This window comes from Falco peregrinus, chromosome 1 (assembly GCF_023634155.1).
Source record: "Falco peregrinus isolate bFalPer1 chromosome 1, bFalPer1.pri, whole genome shotgun sequence".
Taxonomy (NCBI): Eukaryota; Metazoa; Chordata; class Aves; order Falconiformes; family Falconidae; genus Falco; species Falco peregrinus.
Window position 1 is genome coordinate 78,826,899 of NC_073721.1, and position 14,791 is coordinate 78,841,689.

Below are 14,791 nucleotides of genomic sequence, written 5' to 3' on the forward strand. Positions count from 1 at the left end.
TAACCTGGTTTTTCTCTGGCTTGCAGCTTTTGGGTGGCAGCCGGAACCAGGGCTTTGTTTCAGGAATACAGATCAGGGGCATAAGCAGTGAAAAGACAAGTAGCTTTGTTGCATTATCCTCTGCTTTATACTACCATGCTGTAGCCACTTGGATCCTGACCAGTATGGACATAGAAGACTGTTTGGATGTGTGGTGTTAGATTTTAAGCCAGTGATAGATTTTTCTTTAAGTTCCTCTGTAACTTAAAACTACCTGGGGAATCTTTTCTCACTTGGGGTTTGGAAACAAATTGTAGGTTCTAAAAACAGGCCAGTAGGAGTTGGGACCTAAACTCTGCTAGATACAGTGGTTCTGCAGAGCATGGACAGCTTTGAAAAAATGCTCAGCATGTGCCCACAAGAGCTGGAAGAGAGCCTTGTGCTGTTTGTGGGTTTGGGCTGGTAGCTAGTACTAGACTTCAGAGTATGCTCTTCTATCTCCCTCCACTTCTGTTGCTGACTGTCCATAAGCAGATAGATGCTTGAGAATAATATTTCCTCTGCAGGTTTATTGGTTTCCCCTGCAGTAAGCAGATAAGACATGACCCTTTAGCAACCACCTGATGACACTAAAGCTGTATCACATAGTTTAGCATCTGCTGTTCTCCTTTTTCAGCTATGAGACCCCAGTGTGTGAAAGCGATGCCAGATCGAAGAGCACAGAGATTGATGATCCATTCAAGGACAGAGAACTTCCAGGTCAGAGAGGAACAAGATCCTGTCTCTGCCTTCTTCCCTTGTCTCAACTTGGGACTCTTAAGAGGCCGAGAATATTGTTGAGGAGATGGGGGATTTCCCTCACCGTGCATGTTTTATCGTGGGTTTTATTCTGTGTTATTTTGGATCACCTCCAGTTTCAGCAGTGAACTGGAAAAGGCTGGGAGTGTCCTGGGGGCCAGTTTATTGCCTGTTTGCCCTTTGGAAACATGTCTGGGATCAGAATTTTCAGGAAAGAAACCTGGATGCCTGTAGGTTCCCTGGGGGAAGAATGGGCTCAGCGTTAAAAGTTCTTCAAAGCCTGGCCAGGACAGGATCCTTTCCATTTAGTAGGGCTTTTGAGCAGCTTGGTGCTCCCCGAGCAGTGAAAGAAGACACAGCTGTAATTGTCAAGTGCACCAGATGGCTCCTTGACACTGCATGGACCAGGCAGAGTGGCATTTCTGATGAACTAAGGTCCCTTAACTAATGCTGGCTCCTCAGCTGGACTTTATCCCTCATTTTCTGCCTGGGACCTGCTTTATCTCCCATTGCTGCTTGGTTTATATTCTGCTTTCCCTTCTTAACAGAGTGAAAAGCCATAATTTACTGTTTGCCTACTTTGCTTCTGCCAGGAAGATATGCTGGGCATAGGTGTCTGTGCAGCTGTTAAAAATGCTATCCTACCTGCCTGGGAGCTGTTTTTTCCTTCCCGCTGCCTTTCTAAAGAGCAGAGTGAGGGGCCTTCACTTTAGAGGTCAACCATTGCTCTCCTGGGTAGGGGCTGACTGCTGGAAAACAGAAGCTACAGTGGGTCCGTCTCTACCTTGAGGGAGTGGTAGAGATGGAGAAGTCTGTAGAAAGAGCTGGTAGCTCTGGATCTACTCCATTTTCTCCTGGCCCTTTCTAGGGCTAGCATAAAGTGAATTGTCCCTGAGCAGGTTAGCAAAATAAATGAGATTTGTTCCAGGTTTGCCTTCTGCGTCTCATAACTCTCCTCCTGCCAGCTTCTGATGTTGGGCCCCATAGCTTTCTGCTTAGCAACTCTGCCCTCAGCAGAGCTCTACTCTGCGTAGCTCCTTATTTTCACAAGTCACATAGAAATTTCCTATCTGCCTCCCTTTCACATTTGAATGAAATTGGCCAATTGGTTCAAGTATTACTTTGGGGGGTAGAGGGAGGGAAACCAGCTAAATGATTGCATTAAGGCTCATTTCTGTAGGAAATCACGCTAAAATAGAATAATCTTACTTCCTTTCTTTCCATCCCCTTCTCCTCTTCCTTTACTGCCTCTCCCTGTACTTCATGCCTGCCTCTGCAGAACTCCTCTGTGAAAATCCTTTGCTCTTGGGTTTTTTCTTTGAGACTCTCTTTCTGATCTCAGGGTGATAGAATGGTTTTGTTTCCCTTCTCCTTTCCCTTCTGCACTGCAGCTGGACAAGGGGATGAGAACTGCTTGATGCAGAATAGGACACATGATGCTCCGTAGCATAGTGGCCTGCTCCTAGCATCATAATCCAGGAGAGTTCCCCTCTCAGCTCAAGCCACATTTGTGTGCCTGAGTAAACTTTCATCTCTGTGCTTGGCTGCATTGGCTAGCATAATGGTTCCTGTCACTGAAGATATCCTTGTCTATGGAGAGACTTTATCCTGGTTTACCTGCCATGGTAGGTGCTGTGCTGCATGATCTTTTGGTGCAGACTTGAGGTTAGTCTGATTAGCTACTCTTGTATGCAGAAATTCACTGGTGAGCCAGAACTGCAGGGGGTGAGAGAGGATTTTATTTTTTCTGCTCTTCTTAGCACAACTGAATTTTAAGAAAAAAACCCTGCTTTAACTTGAGACTGATCATTTGCACTCAGTTCTGTAAGGGGGACCCCATATGTTATTCCTCTTCTAGAGGTTTGCCCATTCTGTGCTGAAGGCAGTATGCTTCTTGGCTGGTGTGAAGAGACCCTGGCAGAGGCTGAGGTGGGGGAGACATAAGTCCAGATCCTTGCACACCTACACATACCCTCTTCACAAACTGTGTCATGGCTGTGGCCAGAAGAAAGAAAGAAAGAAGGAAGGAAAGTGTTGCTTGCACATAGCAAATGGCAAGCTGCTAATTCCTGCAGACGGTGAGATGCTGAGGCCCCAGGGACATGACTTCTAGCAAATGGTTTTTCAACCTTCTCATTACTGCAACAAAAAGCTCCTTTAAGTGAGTGGTCTACTCTGGCTGCCATAGCAGCTTACCCGTTACAATGCTGACATTTTCTGGACCATGTGCCAAACGAGTGCTGAGGGGTGTGCGTGTGTGTAATGCACATAATATGGAGACAGGCAAGGGACTCTTGGTTAGCTATTGCAGAGAACAGAGCCTGTAGTACTCCAAAGGAGGGAGTTTTGTCAGATCAATTTGCAAGCTTCTTTCAGCCATCAAGGGATTACAGTAAGTTTCTGGTGCTCTGTTTGGGCTACACGTGCTTCCCTGGTTGTCTGAGAAAAGCAGGAAGTGTTGACACTGCTATATGCTCCTGGGGGAGGCTGTTTTCTGATGTCTGCTGCCTTAATCAGCTGATTAATTGGTTGTACATGGTGGTTTGGGGCAAGAGAAGACGTGAGGGATGTAGTGATGGCTCCTCTATCACGTCAAGAGAAGACAATAGGATGTGAGATGATGGGTTGAAGTTAAGTATGCTCATTCTGTGGTACGCTAGAGCCTACAGGATTAATATGGTAGTAAATGAAGCATGATTTTTCTCCTTTAAGAAGCAAGGAAACAGCATAGATTACCTCATAATGGTGAGGAGATGGAGAATTTTGTCTCAGCTGTGTCATAACAGGCTGGCACCGTTAAGGACAGGAGGCTCTGTCAGTCTGTGGTTATGATGGTGGCAAACTAGACAGCCTCAGCACTAAGTAATGGAAATGGTTACCAAGCTCATCCTCAGCCCGCTTTGGCCTGCTTAAGGCAGCAGTGACTGAGGGTGATTACCACGGGTTGGCTTAGACTGACGTATTTCCCGTGCAGTGTGATCATGCAAAGAACTGAATTATTGTGGTAGCTGCTGGCAGGCAATGCTCTCCGTGCCTGAAGAGGAGAGTGCAAGCAGCAGTCCTCGCTTTGACCCATGCTTTGGGAAGCTTTAAACTGTCAGTTAGGACCTCAGAATAGCCACATTTGCAGAGGAAGATGACCCAGGAGGTAATGAGCTGTTTTGTAAACTTCTCTGCAAGTGTCACCATGGGAACTCCTGTCTACAGGGCACTTCCAGCACATCCCTGTGGTTATGCTGATGGAGAACTGGGAGAGGTCATAAAGCTAACCACACGGTATTCCTGCCAGATATTGTTGGTGATCCTGTTTGTGCCTGGACAAAAGCTGCAGGACAAACTGCCACACAGAGAAGCCTACTGAGGGATTCTTCTGCCTTTCCTTAGGGACTGTGATGATGGCTGCCATGTAACAAACAAAGGAGGTTCTGGCTGATCCTTGCTGAACTGGGGTGGCAGACCAATCCTATGTGTACTTGCACTAAACCTGGTCTTTTCTTTCTGCAGGCTGCCCAGAAGGGAAGAAAGCTGAATTTATTACCAGCTTACTTGATGCTCTGACTACAGACATGGTACAGGCTATTAACTCAGCAGCACCTACTGGGGCTGGGAGGTGAGTCCAGAAAGCACTCAGGCTGAATGCTGCCAAGGTGGCTGCAGAGCTGGAGTGCTCCTGAGGTGGGGCAGCAGGGAAAAGCGTTGCTCTGGGCTGATTTGGGTTCCTCTGGGTTGCTGGAAGAGGAGCTGAAGCTGCATCTTCAGAAGCTGCTCTGTCCTGTCATCCTAGCCTTGCCTCCCTCCTGCCCCTCCTCCCTGGCAGCTGCTGCGCCATAAAGGTTAGTATAGCCCATTTGAAGTGTGAAATGAGAGCTCAGTGGGAGGAAGTGGCTTGTTCTTTTGTCCCCTGGTGCATTAAAAGACCTAATAAAATGCAAATGGATTGAAGGAGACCGTGTGGCCTAGTGGCTACCACAGGGAGTGAAGAATGCAAACCCGAATTCTTGGCAGTACTAGCGCTGTGGTTTTGCTGTGGGGCTGCAGCCAGCCTGCCGAGGAGGAGAGGAGCAGTTTTTCACGGCCCTCCCCTCTGACCAGCTGCCTGTTCATCCCTCTTGGAAAGAGCAGCAGGTCAGGACTGTTGGAAGAGGTGGGCAGAAGTTTGTGTTTCTGGGGGACTGGAGCAAAGCTGAGGTCTTGTCTCCCCCTTCTGCTTGATAACAGCAAATCCCCTTTAGCACTGCAGCTGCAATGCTGGACAGGCAGGACAGGCCATTGAGAACAGACTGTGATGGGTTTAGAAGAAGCGCTGTATTGCCTTTGCTAGTCGAGGCTTCTATGGTTCTGGATTCCCCCAACTATAAAAGGAGTCAGTGCTAGTTTAGCACACAGGGGTGCCACAATGACTAATGTGCTCATGTTCATAGAGGTGCAGAGATGAAGGAGGTGCCTCTGTGCATGTGTTACTTCCATAGGTTTTGCTCCAATATGAGAGTAATGCTGATCTCCTGCTTTCCTCTTTCAAAACGTAGAAGAAAGCAGTGCCATCTTTAACTACTCATGGCAAAAAACTTTCTGGGTGGCACCTCTGTGCCCCTTGGTTTCAGTATGGATTGCTTGTGAACCCATATGGTTTTAACTTTACATTTGGATCTGACAAATCAGGCCAGCGGCTGAGTGCCTGCACGCTGAATATTCTGTAACCCATCAAATTAGCAGTATATGCCTAGCATGTCTGTATTCATATAAACAGGATGAAAAACGCCCCAAGGATGGGAAATACATCGTTCTCTCCCAGCCATAAGCATTCCAATGTCAATTCTATCTAATTTGCATGGTTCGAATGCAATGGGTAGGGGTGGCAGGAAGCCCTGAAGAGTATTTGATATTTATTTGGCATCTTTGGCACTGGGACTGAAACCCAGCCAATGTAATCATCACTCTTAAAATAAAGCTTAATATAAACCAATGTTGTAGAGACCAGAGATGTATGCCCCCACTGCACTTCTATAAACCAGCAGGCTTGCTTCCTAATGTTCCCCAAGCTTTGTGTATTTCTCAGCTTTCAATAGATGCCTTTCTAGTAGAAGTTTTCACTGGCCAGCTCTTCACACAGTCGTCATGATGATTTATTTTCAGCTCCAGTGTCGGCAGCCCAGTTGCAAGGGGAAAAAGAAATCTTTTAGCAGGCTGTCCTTTGTAAGGTGAAAGACTGCTACCACCCAAATACTCTGTCTGCCCAGAGCCACGATTAAATTCAGGAAACTGCTCTGGCATAAACTTCCATGTGCATCAGCTAGACTAAGCACATACCCCCAAAACCAGGCATCAAGCTTTTCCATCCCACCATGCCATGATGGGACCATTTATTTTTTTGGGGGAAAAAAAAGAAGGCATTTTAAGGAGTTTCTGGTACTTACATAAAAATGTAATCAGTACAGCTTTCATTTCATAAGAGTTTGCAGGGCAGCTGTCTCTGCAATGAGTCCTGCTTTCCAAGTTTCTCAAGGGGAGGAATGTCCTCAGTCCTCTCTTCAGGAATATCTGAAACTGTCTGGGTGACCTAACTTGACTTTGGCACTGAAAATGAAAGCTCTTTTCCAAGACAAAGGAATATTTTACCTACAGGGTTAATCATAGGGCTAATTGATTTCCAACCTCAACAACTAACAAAATACTGGATTTATGACAGTGCTTATCCTTGTATCTCCCTGGCCCAGGTTTGCTGAGAAGGTCAGATTGAATAGGAAAGCTAGAGATCTGGCTATCTGATTTTTCTTAATGTCAGTCATGTCAGTTTTAATGTCTTAATGTCAGTTTTCTTATTTGGGAGACAAGCTTCACTTACTGCAGGCTCTTCTCCATCTTTGCCGTAACGATGGCAGAAGGGATTCTCTATTTAAATACGCAATGGTTCCCTCTGTAGCCTCTTCCTGTTCTTTACAGTGTTCAGTATTTCATCCTCCCTGGCCTTTTTTAGAATTTAAACAAATGCATCCAACGATCCAAGGTAAATCGTTAACATACCACCAGCAAAGCTTATGCCTGTTGCAGGGGGCAGGCCAGGCAAACAGCAAGCCATGTCACTTGGCCCCATATATTGTCTCATGTATTTTAATCGACAGGAGAAGCAGCAAGCAGGAGTTCTAGGGAAGGGGGGGGATGTATGCTTGTTTCTCCATGGCAGCAGAGAGATGGTACTGGCATACAATGTCCTTTATTATAAATATTAAAATACAGGACCAAACACAGAGAAGAGCCTTTCTAAGGTGCCGAGGACTGAAAAAGCCTAACAATGGGAGTCTTAAGGAGCTCAGCCTTCCTTATGGTATTAAAAGAACCAAAAAAAAAAAAGGTTGAAAGATGATTTTGTCTAATCTGAGTATCTCCACAGGGACAAAAGCTCTGCAGGCTCTTTAGTGTAGCAGGGAAGAACATGATTAGCTGAATATAAACAAACTAGTGATCAAAATTTCTTTAAAGCAAGGGTAATTCTAAGGCAGAATGAAGTCATGAGGGAGGTGGCAGATTCCCTCCCTCTAAGGCTTTCATCTTAGGCCTGATGCCTTTCAGAAAGGCTTGCTTTAGTCAAACCTGAGTTACGGTCCTAAGAGTAATTTGATTCACATTCTGTCAGTATGGTATATAGGAAATCAGATTAGATTACCCTGCTGCCTTCAGTCTGAATCTGGATATGCAAGTGAAAACTTTTTGCATTTGCTGTGTGTCTTCATTTTCAAGATTTTACCTATTTATGCTGCAAAACTATCTGTGGCTTTGCAATTGATGTCAAGATTAGCTTTTTTTTTTTTTTTTTTTTTTTGCGTGGGGGGAAAGGAGCATGAGGAGAAATGATAAAGATCTGCATTTAAAATACTACATAGAGCTATGCTAAATTGCACACTTTATACTTGGCACACACAAAAACAATCTAGTAGCAGCAAAGTGAGGCTGTACAACTTGGATGGCTGCAGGCCATGTAAGTAAAACCTGATAAGACTTTTCTTTTTTTATTGGGCATGCTTAAAACAACCTTGTAATCCCTTATAGGTCTTGTCTCGTTTAAGCAAGTTCAAAGCTATTGACTTTAATTGAGTTACTCTTGCTTTACAATAATGTAAATGAGATGAGAACTTCCCTTCCTCGTGGCCCTGGTTTATATTACAGCAAAATAACCAAGTAGACTTCATTTAGACTTTTGAAACAGAAAATCTCTGGTAAAATTCATTCTTAATTTTAAGTTTATGTAATAACTCCAAGGCACATCTTGTTACTGTATGTTTTCAAAGTAATTAAGAGAGAGCTTGTAGGAAATTGCTTTATTAAACCAGTGTTTGGTATCCTTTTTGAAAAAAGTTGAGAATGTTCATGTATAAATCCTGTATAATAGGAGCAGCACTTTTTAAATTTTAGACTTCACTTTAGTGCTTTTTAGTCCACTTTCTAATTTGGACATATTCATATCACACAGGGCCTAAACCAAAATAGACCAAAGGGGATCCTGGCCTGTGTTTCCCTGATCCAAGAAAATCTCTTTGGTCCCTGCCAATTCCAAAATGAATTTTAGTTTCCAAAATGTGTGCACTATGGCTTGTAATGTTATCGGCAAAAGTATTACTGCCCGATGGAATTTAGGGTTAAAAGGGCAGCTTACAACAGCCACCCTTATCATGTAACACAGCAGCTGTGTCCTTCATTTTAAGTTGCCAATTATTCCCCATGTAATAGCCCTAAAAAGTACTTCAGAAGATTGCCCCCGAGGTTCCCTTTCATGCTCTAGTTGAGCAGTTTGAAGCAGGCAAGCACAGCTCAGCACATCTCCAGGGTGTTCTGAAGCCAAGCCATGTTTTAATAAAGATTGACACTTCCAAACAGTTCAGGGAAGTTTATGCCCAACTCCTGTTGCATTTCAATTGAAGTTGGATACCAACTTCTCTTTGTGCTCCTATGGAAATTCTAGCCTAATTAACCATACGGGAGAGTTCATGTAAGAGGAGGATTTTTGAACAGTCAATGAGGAGTGAAGTGAGGTGATTTTTAAACCTTCTAAATTATTTATCCCACAATCTTCAGAAAAGTTGTGTTCAGAATACTGTTTCATATGCAACTTATCCAGAGGAGAAGAAGAAACTGGATCTGTAATGGGAACCTAAGTTTCAGCTGTAGAGGAATTATGCATTCCCTGTAACGAATTTGGAGTCTGTAGTACCCTTTGGTTTAGTCTGAGCACAGCTTAGGTTTTCTGCTGACTTCTTGATTCTTTGGCTGCAGGAAAGGGAGAATAATAAAACAAATACAGGATCCTTTTGCAATTCCATTAGATTAATCCTCTTTGATTCAAGCCATGTTCCACCATTACAGCCTTTAAAATAGACAACTGCAAATAACAGCGAAAGGAAAGTAAGAAGTGGAAGCAGAGCAAGAACAATTGTGAATTTTACCTCAGTTTGTTAAACTCGTTGCTTTCCACCACTCCCTGTAGCCACCTTGGTGGACATCATCAATGCTGTCATGGGTGTTGACTGTCACAGGGCCAGTCCTGTCATTTCTTCAGCTTTGCTCTCATCCATTCATTCGTCAACAGCACCAAGCAAGGTATACATCGTTGCAAAATATTTTTCAAGTCATAGAAACTTACAACTTTAACTCCTGTAGACATCCTGACCACAAACATACCTTGTGTGTTAGAGGTGGAAGCTGGACTCATTTTTTTTTTTTTCTACACTGTTGCTTCTGCTAGCAGCTTCTTGTCCATCGGTGTGCTTTTATCCTGGAATAGCTCCCTCTGCTTTATAGTCTCTGTTTGCAGTCCAGTTAGGTGATGTTAGGCTGGTCTTGCTCCCATGCTTCTGCCTTAGCTGCTATTGTTACTGCATAAAGTTTGTATTACAAAAGAATGAGTTTTCCACAGGTCTTCAAACAGGTGGTCACCTGCTGGGTACTTCAGAGATTGCAGTCTTGCTTTCTGTCAAAGCAGTATTTTGTATTAGGATTTTCTGTCACTGGAACAGTACTGTGGGTCCATGCAGCCTGTGCAGTGGGATGCAACTGTTCAGGGAGCAAAGGATCAGCTTTGGTAGGAAGGGACTTCAGTTCACTTAGTAAAATTTAGTGAGGCATATTACACTTTGACAGCAGAGTTCTATGGACCGTAATGTGATTGCACACTGTACATGGTTCTGTATGTGAGTAATGTCTGACATTTTGCTGCTTTTGTATACTTTACCCTATATACCTCCCCTTCTTCCCTGCTTCTTCCCACTGAGTTAACGCCTCCTTTCTTGCAAGGGGCCTCAAGGGCTGGAGAGCATTACAGACTGCATGCAGAGTGCATATTCAAGCTGTCTATTGATATTTTGGCATATTTTTCTCTCTGTGCTCCAGAATTCAGTGCAGCTGCAAAAGTGCATTTCTATGATTTTTCATAGCCTATTTGCTTTCTGCTTGTACCCCAGTTGCACCAGATGATGTGAAGGTGTTCTGTGGAAGTGCATCTTGACTGGAAAATAGTATTGTTGAAAGTAACAGTACCTTAACCCACATATCTCCAAGCAGAAGCCACCTAAAAATAATTCTTTTCCTCTTGTGAGGGAGCTGATGCACATTATATAGGAGGAGGAGCAAAAGCCTACTTAGAGAAGACTATATACTTGATGCCAACAAATTCATAAGGAAGCTGAGAAAGCAGGTTCCCTGTCCCAGGCTGTTAATGACAGACCATGCTTCTCTTCAGTGTTGGACTGTGGGTGGGTTTATGCTGCATAATGGTGCTGAACTTGCTGGTTTATATATGGAAGCAATCCAGCATAGCAGGTTAGATTTGGAAAATCAGCTTGCACAGAGCTCTTTGCTTCCCCAGCAATCATTCTTTAGGACTGATTGTTTTGCCATAGAGTGCTGAAGAGGAACAATTAGGAAGAAAAGTAAGTACAGCTGTAATGTAGTCAACACCAGAAGACTGAGCAGGCTGTCTGCATTTTGGTAATGTCTGTCTTTACTCAGCCTTACAAAACTGCTATAGCACTTCAGTGAGAGAATGGAATTCAGTGGATTTTTGTGTGACTGGTGTTAGAGCAAAATGTAGAGGGCAGCTTTGTTCTCCTTTGTTTTTTCCGATTCCTTTATAGTCTGAATGAGTACAGAGGCAGCCCAACAAATGACGTTTGCATCCGAGGGCTGATTTGTTTCTCTTGCAACAGCAATGGAGAGGTAATAGAGGGAAATACCTCTGCAAAGTCTGTGCTTGCAGGACAGTTAGGGCCCCCAGATTTATTGCAGCTGACGCAGCAGGTATGGTTGCTGTCATGGCACATCGTCAAAGCTAGGTGGCTTAGGAGTGCTGTGAAGTTGCATCAGTTCATGTTTCATGGACAGTGCATAAATGTCTTGCATGGGCAGCCGTCAGAGTCAAGGTAGTTGGATACAGTATGGTAACCTCAGCCTTCTTCTCTGCATCATGTAATTTTATGAGTCAGGGAGAGATGGCTGCACTGAGATGATGTGGATCCTTCCTGCACTGGGATGCTTGATGATCATCAGAAAGGGCAGGCAGCTAACTCAGAAACTGCAATCCTGCTAAGCCAGCCACCAGGAAGTGGTAGAAACTAAGGAATGGCTGTATCTTCACTCCTCCGACAATCACAGCAGTTAACCTAATTCCCTTTAGCTCCATTAGCATGCTGCAGTTCTCAGCATGAGCTCTCAGCATGTTTGGAATGGCAAAGATTGATGTATCACCACCTCATGAGTCAATGTATTTGTATTAGCCTGTGGATTTCCCTGATTTTCTTTATGGAATTGCTGGAAAGAGCTATATTGCCTCTCTTGGTAACTCATGAGAGCTCCTTCTCGGTGTGCCTCTGTAAAATGGCACTTTTAACTCCTGCTTTCTGAGTGCCTCTTCAGCAGGTAGAGAGAAGCTTGTTTTCCTGTTGTCTTTCTGCTGTTGGTTCTGAGATGCTCTGCTATTTTCTCCGTTTCTGCCTCTCCAGTTGTGGGCCTTTAGGAAACAAAGGGCAGGCCAAGGTGTGGACAAGGGGAATCTCACATGCAAAAGCTCAGGTTTTATTGCTTTATCTCAGCAAAAGCAGAATATTGTCCCTTCTAATACAGAACTTCCCTGTGGCTCTTGGAAACATGCTACTCTTCCAATTACAGCCAGATCATTTCCGAAAGGGAGAGAGGCCAATGGCTGTGTTCGTAAATGCCATAAAAACAAGCCACAGGATGTGTTTTTATTCTCTCATGTCATCCTGGTCTTTGCATAATTTCAAGGCTGTAAAAAGTCTGGGCACTCCTTTAGCTTCCTGGGGAGATATTTGCAATTTCTGCTTGTCCACAGGTGGCTCCAGGGGCTTGCCTTGTGTTTTGGCTCCCAAAATAAGCCAGACTTACTCCTAACCTCTTCTTTCTCCCCAACAACGTTTATCCCACTGTACGTTGACCAGATGCTGTGACTGAACACCAGGCTGCTTCCCAACTAAGAACTAAATGATGGAGCTAGTTTCAAGTAAGACCTTGGGAAAAATGTTGTGCAGTTTATTTGCATCTCCCTACCATGTGTGTTTACTTGCTGTGAGGATCCAGATGCCTCTGGATAGGAACTACCTTTCTAAATTGTATCCTTTGTATACATTGTGTGTTAAAGCTATGAGAGAAGGTTAATGGGGATCTCTGTTCTCCACCTAAGCTCCAGTGCTTGCTTTCGGCATGTTTCAGACTCCTTCACTAGTAATGTAAATTACCATGGCGATAGGGTGGGGGCTTTATTTTTCAGGCTCTGTAGCTTCATTTTAGAGGCAAAACTGGTTCTATCAGAAGGTCAAAAGAATTTTCTGTAGTTCCCAACAAAGAAATTTTCAGTGACGATTTAACTATATATCCTACAAGTTTCTGAAACAAGGTTGGTGAGTCTTAAAGTGCATTTTATAAGGTACCTGGGCTTATATTTCCTCATCAGCTAGAATGCCCCAAACTCACACCAGAATTGGGCTGCTTGCAGCATGCAACTGTCTCTCTCTCCTTGCTGGGGAAGAAATGTAGGCAGCTGGAGATGTCTGCTGGAATAAGTCAGAGCAGCCAGTGCCAGTGTAGCATGTCTGACTACCTATCCACTAATCTCCATGCACTGAAACGCTTTATTCTTGGGAGGAAAAAGGCTCAAGTCTCAGCCTCATTTCAGCATCATTTCAGCTTTCTCTGTTGGCACACTCATCACATGAAGAAAAGACGAACTAACTAAGTGCAATTTTTAAACAATTCTTCTTTAGAAGGAATTTCCTCCTTGGTTCTCAGTATTGCTGAGGAATAACCCCTTTACCGCTGCTGCAGAGCACCAGACACCGTTTAAATGGTGTGACATAACAGTGCCTGTTCAGTGATGACTTGACATTTGAATGGCAGCATTCTCTGTTCATGGATCTTCAGCTGTTGCTTTTCCTCCTCCTCCTCCTCTTCTCCTCCTCTCTGATACTGTTTGTTGTTGTCCACAGAAAGAATATGTAAGCCAAATATCGTCAAAGTTCAAATATCACAATGAGTAAGAAATGGAACAAACTGAAGTTGCCAGTTCTGTAGTATTGCTTTTAATGGAATTGCAGTGCTTGTCTGCTGTGGAATTCTTGTGTGTATATCATCCCTGTGAAAAAGCATTAAATATGATGAAAATACAGCACAGGAGTTCAGATCGTAAAAATAGATACAGCAAGAACGTTGCATCTTGCCAAGGACATTTTCAAATAACAAATGTGTCTTGCATTAAATGAATTTGTTCCCTTTCTGAAGTCTAGATGTTGCTATCAGAAGTTACCATGGCAGCTGACACTCACAGCTCTCCTGCTAGTAACTTGAATGGGAGTCCAAGGGTCAAAAGGACCATGGAGATTGCCTCTTGCCCTCTGAAGGGGATCCTTCTGGGACTGGGCAGAGTTTCAGCAACTGGTGTGAGGAGAACCAGAGCTACTGAGGGTATCAGTCCCCAGCAATCTCTTGGCACCACTTGTTAATGGTAAAGGACATTTTTAGAAGAAGTTCATCTCTCTCAAAAGAGACTAGCTAAAAGGAAGAGATTGTTAGACCTGTGTATTTTACCTGCTTTAAATATGGCATGGCATGGTTTTGACTCGGTCAGGAGCTCTGGCTTCTCAGAAAGTTCCTGACAGTGTTGATGAGAGCACCCACTTGTTGGGGGCCTGTGCTTCCTCTGTTCCAGGTTCTCTGAGCCAGACCCCAGCCACACACTGGAGGAGCGAGTGGTACACTGGTACTTCAGCCAGCTGGACAACAACAGCAGCAATGACATTAACAAGCGGGAGCTGAAGCCTTTCAAGCGTTACGTAAAGAAGAAAGCCAAGCCCAAGAAATGTGCCCGACGTTTCACTGACTACTGTGACCTCAACAAGGACAAGTCGATCTCGCTTCAGGAGCTGAAAGGGTGCTTGGGAGTCAGCAAGGAAGGAGGTGAGTACCTTTCCTTCCCTGATGCATGAGAATAAAAGACTGACATGGAGTTTAGTTACAGCAAACTCGGGAATCTGTTTCTCCCAGGTGATTCAAAAGGGCCACAGTTTGTCTGAGAAAATGAGTGGGATTAATACTCTGCCATGCAAATGTAGTTTGTTATGGCGCTGTCTTACATCCCCTATCATGAACCTTTGTGCTAAGCACTATACAGAAACAGAGCAAAAAGATGAGCCTTGCCCAGAACTCTGCTTGTACTGTAGAAGTTCTTGGAAACTGTAGTTCAGGTCCCTTCTGAGTAATACACTGCGAACAATATTCTGTTGTCTCAGTCATGTAGGCTGGATGATATATGAGCCAGCACAAACCCAGTCCTTCTCTAGAGACCCTGTTGACTAACAGAAATAATATTTATTTTCATTGCTATATCCAGCGTGAAGTAAAGTGGATGATGCAGAAGGCACAACTCAGAAAGACAGTGCAGGGCTGTACTGTTGCCCTTCTTCAGAGTTAAATTACACTTTAAAACTGGGGGAGAAGTAGGGCATATGAAGAATGTATT

The 14,791-nt window shown here is 44.0% G+C and overlaps 1 protein-coding gene across 5 annotated transcripts in view; it reads left to right on the forward strand.

Moving 5' to 3' along the window:
• SMOC1 (SPARC related modular calcium binding 1) overlaps positions 1-14,791 on the forward strand; it is a 132,061-nt gene that overhangs the window by 108,676 nt on the left and 8,594 nt on the right. For all 5 annotated transcript variants that reach the window (XM_055819663.1, XM_055819669.1, XM_055819682.1 and 2 more), the window contains exons 9-11: positions 656-738; positions 4,282-4,387; positions 13,982-14,229. In XM_055819663.1, the coding sequence (XP_055675638.1) occupies positions 656-738; positions 4,282-4,387; positions 13,982-14,229 (437 nt within the window). The remainder of the gene's footprint in view (positions 1-655; positions 739-4,281; positions 4,388-13,981; positions 14,230-14,791) is intronic.